The sequence below is a fragment of the Pteropus alecto genome, unplaced genomic scaffold (assembly GCF_000325575.1).
Source record: "Pteropus alecto unplaced genomic scaffold, ASM32557v1 scaffold157, whole genome shotgun sequence".
In the NCBI taxonomy this organism is placed as follows: domain Eukaryota; kingdom Metazoa; phylum Chordata; class Mammalia; order Chiroptera; family Pteropodidae; genus Pteropus; species Pteropus alecto.
The window spans coordinates 2,183,912-2,189,378 of record NW_006440626.1 but is presented as its reverse complement, the minus strand read 5'-3'; the positions used below and the strand labels follow the sequence as shown (position 1 = coordinate 2,189,378).

General features: G+C 51.8%; 1 protein-coding gene across 1 annotated transcript in view; it reads right to left on the bottom strand.

Annotated features, from left to right (window-relative positions):
- Window positions 1–344: 344 nt before the first annotated feature.
- Window positions 345–5,467, bottom strand: part of TTLL1 (tubulin tyrosine ligase like 1) — a 41,003-nt gene continuing 35,880 nt past the window's right edge. Inside the window, exon 14 of the mRNA XM_025050590.1 lies at window positions 345–480. Coding sequence (XP_024906358.1) covers window positions 360–480 — 121 coding nt within the window. The 3' untranslated portion in view covers window positions 345–359. The remainder of the gene's footprint in view (window positions 481–5,467) is intronic.

Below are 5,467 nucleotides of genomic sequence, written 5' to 3'. Positions count from 1 at the left end.
AGGCTTCCACGGACACCTCTACTCTCTGTTAAATATTGAATTGAGTCTCAGTCACTTCCTGGTATTAAAAGGAAGGAGGAGAGGCCTGAGTGACACAGGCCCAGTTTTATCTTGTGCTAACAAGGTATTTTTTTTCACCCAGAAATTAGGAACGCCTAGGACTCAGTCAAAGGCTCAGAGGTTCCCTGTACTTTTTTTGCTGTTTTGGGTTTTGTTTTAATAGACTTTATCTCTTAGAGCAACTTTAGGTTTATGGCTTCAGAGTTTGCAAGTCACCCACATCTTGGCTTGGCCTCGATGTCCTTGTCTGGACAGGAAAATGATGTCTCGCCCCTACTTGACAGGGGGTCACTGAAGAATTAAATGCAGTAATGGATGAAAGCACTTTGCACAGTGCCTGGGCACACAGTGGGTGCTGGCACCGTCAATGTTGGTGTTGGCTCACGCCATCGTGCACATGTTCGCCAGACACCTCCTGGTCTGTAAAGGAGAGAGTGAGCAGGTGACATGCCTGGCAGTGGACAAGCTCGCTCCCACTCCTGCTCCCTCTCCCACACTCCCTGCCCCGACAGGGTCAGAGCCAAAGGGTGCTCCTCTCCAGAGGCCGAGTTTCAGGGGAGGGTGGACTTCCAGGTCAGGTTAGCGCCCGGCTCACTGGCGTTATCACCCACACAGGAATGTGGGCACCATCTCTCCATCTCACAGGCCGCCACGCCCTACCACCTACTCCCACAGCCCTCCGCTCCTCCCAGGCCCCATTCCTGCCCCACTTCATCTCCTTGTCCCCCCTTTCTTCCAACCAAGTCTGAGACCCATCAGAACTCACTCTCCAATCCAAACAGCCCCACTGGGGGCAGAGGGTGGGGGAGGCCAGCTCCGTGTGAAGTTCAAGCAACGCCTCTGCCCGGTGGACCACCCAAGGTCACCCACTTTCTCTTTTCTCTGGGTCTGGCCAGCAGATGAGAAATCCAAGCCAGAGGCTGCCAGGGTGAGTTCCGGATGATTTCGAATCATCTGAACTAGATGCACAGGAGTGCATGTGATGGAGGAATATTCCCTTTTTTCTTCAGATGCATGAATGACGAATAGTAGATCAGAATGAGTGGTCAACAGAATAGGCATAGGGGCGACACCTGGACATCGAAGTGCAGCATTGGGCAAGGAATGAGACGAGCGGGAGGGACTGGCAGGAGGAGGCTGTGTGGGGCATTTGGGACCACATGGCATCAAAGCCAGAAGACCTCCCCGCCAAGGATGAGCAGGCGAGTCCTACCTTCTTTCTAAGGTGAGGAAGCAGAGGCCCAGGGAAGTCAGGGAAGTTGCCCAAAGTTTTCCAGCCACCAGGGCCAGAGAGCCCTCTCAAACGTGGGCCTCCTGGCTCCTTCCCCAGCATCCTCTCCCTACACCAACTCTATCTCTCCCCCAACAAAACAGACACATGATGCCGGGTACCGAGCTAGGCGTGAATGAAAAATACACATTTCCCACCTTCAAGTACTTGTTCTGGGTAGGGAGGGCCAGAGGAGGCAGGCTGTGAGAAGGCTCAAGAGGGGCCCAAGCAGTGCGCTGGAGGGTCCTGAGAAAAGCAGAGTTTGAGCAGATCCTTGAAGATAAGCAGGACTTGGAAGGTCACTTCTGAGGGGCGGGTAATAGGAGCTGTGGGAGCGAAGGGCTGTAGGCCAGAGGTGGAGTACAAGCAGATTCCTGAAGGCCTTGAGCAAACAACTCTCCTTACAGTTTAAGAACAAGGTCAGGGGTAGCTGGCCAGGGATGAATCTAGCTCCCGGCCAAGTTCATGTTCTGGGTAGCCATCCTCTAGGCACCTGGGTCCTGGCAGCCCCTGCATGGCCTGGGGTTCTGGAGAGCAGGGCTAAGGCCCCCTCCCACTGTCCCTCCTATAGGCTCTGAACCCACCCTTCCTGTTGTGACAACTCTATTCTCTGTGCAACTGGTTCCAGCCTGTGGCTCTGGTTTCAGATTGCAGCACGTGCATTCATTGAAGCGGATGGGAGTATCACGTGGGCATCGGGAGAGCCCACAGCCTGCATGCCCGCCAAGCCTGGCCTGGGTTAATTACAGGTCACGGCGGTCTTGTTGTGTGCCCAGACAGCAGGCATTCAGAGCCAGGCCCTCCCTGGGACCAGGCCTGGGAGCGAGCCACCACTTGCTCATTCATATGGTTGGTCAGTCAGCCTTCACTGAGCACCTACTGGGACAGATCACGTGCTGGGTGGGCTTCTCCCAGCCCCCAGTAATCATAATGGCTATGGTTCAGTGACAAACCTTGCTCAAGGGGGTGAGGGGTAATGCCAGGGTCTGAACCAGCCATGTGTGCCCCAGCCTTTGTGAGCGCAAGAGCCCCCAGCCCACGTTAGGCCTGACCCCACAGCCACCCAACCCACAGCTCGAGAACTATCTGCTGACCACTTCCTCGATGTGTAAGCTCTTCGGCCAGCTCATCACAGCACCCTGCCTGATGGGAAACTCAGCGAACGCCTCTTGAGATCTTCCTGTGACTCAGGCCTCTGGGAAAAAAAGGCAGGAAAGACAGAGATGGACACACACAGCCTCCAGAGGAGCGACACCTTCAGTGCTGTAAAGAAGCAGTGGATTTTTTTCTAGAATAGTTTTAGGTTCACAGAAAAGTTGATCAGAAAGCACAGAGATATTATAAGTCAACTGTAATCAAAACATAAAAATTGTTTTTTAAAAAAGTACAGAGTCCCTACTATAGTTTCCCATTATTTATATCCATGTTACTGAGGTGCATTTGTTACAGCTGATGAGCCAACATTGGTACATTGTTATTAACTGAAGTCCACAGTTTGCATGAGGCTCCATTCTGTTATACCTGCTATGGATTCTGACCGATGCGTAATGTCACATATGCACCATTATAGTATCGTACAGAATAGTTTCGCCGCTCTAAAAATCCTCTGTGCTCCACCTGTTCATCCTTCTCCCCACCCTCAGCCCTTGGCAATCACTGATATGTTTACTGTCTCTGTAGTTTTGCCTTTTTCAGAATATCATAGAGCTGGAATCGTATAGTACACGGCCTTTTCAGATTGGCTTCTTTCACTTAGTAACATGTATTTGAGGTTCCACCATGTCTTTCTGTGGTTTGATAGCTCATTTCTTTTTATCTCTGATAATATTCCATTGCCTGAATGTACCACAGTTTATTTATCTATTCGGCCATCAAAGGACATCTTGGTGGCTTCTGAGTTTTGACAGTTATCAATAAAGCTGCTATAAACATTTGGTGCATAAGTTTTTGTGCGGACATATGTTCTCAGCTCGCTTGGGTAAATACCAAGGAGTGATAGTTCCTGTTCAATGAGCAGCCGTTCCACATTTTCAGCTCCTCGTGTCAGAACTGTGAGAACAGCAAATGCACCTATGAGAAATTTGAATGAATATGTGTGGAGCGATATGAAAATGTTTGAGACCACCAGACCGTATTCAAGCTGGGGGAAGGGAGGATGATTTAGTGGGAGGAGAGAGGAAGGTAAAGTATAGGACACCAACTGACCTGCCAGGTACTGTCATCAAAACCTGAAATGTCAAGGGCAGGGAGAGGAATGTGGCAGGGGCTGTGTCAGAAGATGATTTGAAGCCTCGAGGACATGGTGTTTTAACTGGGTGGGCCTCGGGACTTCAGCAGGGGGTGGAGGAGGGGAAGAGCTTATGCCAGGTTGAAGGAACAGCATAAGCTGTGGTCCAGAGGCATGGATGACTGGGAAGGGGGATGCCTGGAGGTTCTACACACCTGCAAATGGGAAAGCCGCTCCAAGCCAAGTGACGGGTGGGCTGGGTGCAGGTAGGGAGCTCATGCTCCAGATGCTTCCAGCTGAAGGGATTTCTGGGCCACTGTGGGTTAAAATTTCCTATTTGCCTTTCTGCTTCCTTTCTTTCTTTGGGCCTTTCTATTTGGGCTAATTTGCCTTGAGGCATGAGACACAGCACCTTCCCCATTGGAAGTGAGGGCCATGTCATCATGACACCCCCCACACACACCAGTTTTTATGGCTATGACTCAACCTTCACCCAGCCCAGGGCTCTGCCAGCCCCAAGCTCTCGCCCTCCCTTGGCATTTGCCAATGTTCTGGCCCCACCAGCTGGTCTGCCCTTCTCTGTAAGCCAGCAGGCAGGACCTGGGGACAGCCTGCCCAGGGGACAGTGGGAGTGGAGGAGGTGGGACCTGCCAACACAGAGATGTGATCATCACTGCTAAGAGTAGCAGGAGAGCAACCCGGGCTGATGGGGCCCCAAGTGTGCAAGCTCAGCCTCTGCTTCTGCTCACCAGGCTGGTGGGGATGACTGTCACCCTCATGTCACCATGCATACTCAGGAGACAAGGAAACACACTCAGAGAGGTGAAGAGCCGACGGAAATCACACAGCCAGTGAGTGGGCAGGGTTTCCCCCAAGGACTAGGCTTCTGGAGCTGGGCTCTTAAGTCAGAAGTTTATCGAGCACATACTGTACACTGGATGCTGTTCTGGGTGCTGGGGACACCACAGTGAACAAGCTGAGTCCCTGCCCTCAGGGGGCAGACCTCCTATGGAGGAGAGGGATACTCAAGGAATCAGCAAGTGAACAGAAAATTCTCTCTCAGGAGCTTGAACCAGCCTATCTCTGTAGTGGCCCTCAGGCTGCTCACTGCTCTCTCCTCCCCATGCCTTGAAATGGCTCTTCCCCTTCTCCAGAAGCACCAGATGACAATTCTAGTCACACCCGAACACTGGGGCAGTGCAGCACATGCCTTCAATTCCTAGAAGCTCACAGGTGGGAAGCCACTTACGAGTCACCTATTCCACCCTTTTTCCTGATACATCCTCTCGGCCACACCCCTGGGAGTGGTATCCCCGTGACGGGAGGCTCACTACCACAAAATAAGAGCCATTCCGACGCTTAGAGAACATTAACAGAAAGGCCCTCCTTAAACCGAACCAATACGGGCCTCCTCATTTTTTCTGTCACTGTCCCTGGTTCTAGCCTCTGAAACAACCCCGTTTACCTGTTATTGTTCTTCAGCCTTCAAATACATGGTCACTCCTAAATCTTCTCTCCTTGAGACTAAATTTCTTCAGATTTTTTTCCACCATTCCTCACACACCATCTGGTCTCGCTGTGGCTTGTCAACGGTCCCGAATGTCTGCCACGCTAACACTGTCCAGTAATGCTTCACCAAGTGACCATCGAAGGACCCTGGGGGAGCAGGACAGGATGTCACCCTGACCTTAAATTCTTCCTAATCTCAGCCTGGGGATAAATGGCAAAGACCCGGGCAGGCAGCAGGAGTCACGCAGGTCGGGGGGCAAGGACCACCACAAATAAGTAGATGCCTTAAGTATTTTCAGTCAGTCATTCAACGGTCAATCATCTAGTGCCTGCTATATGCCGAACCAGTGCCAGACAGATGCTGTGGTGGTCCTTGTGGAGCTCATGGCTTTGTGGGGAAA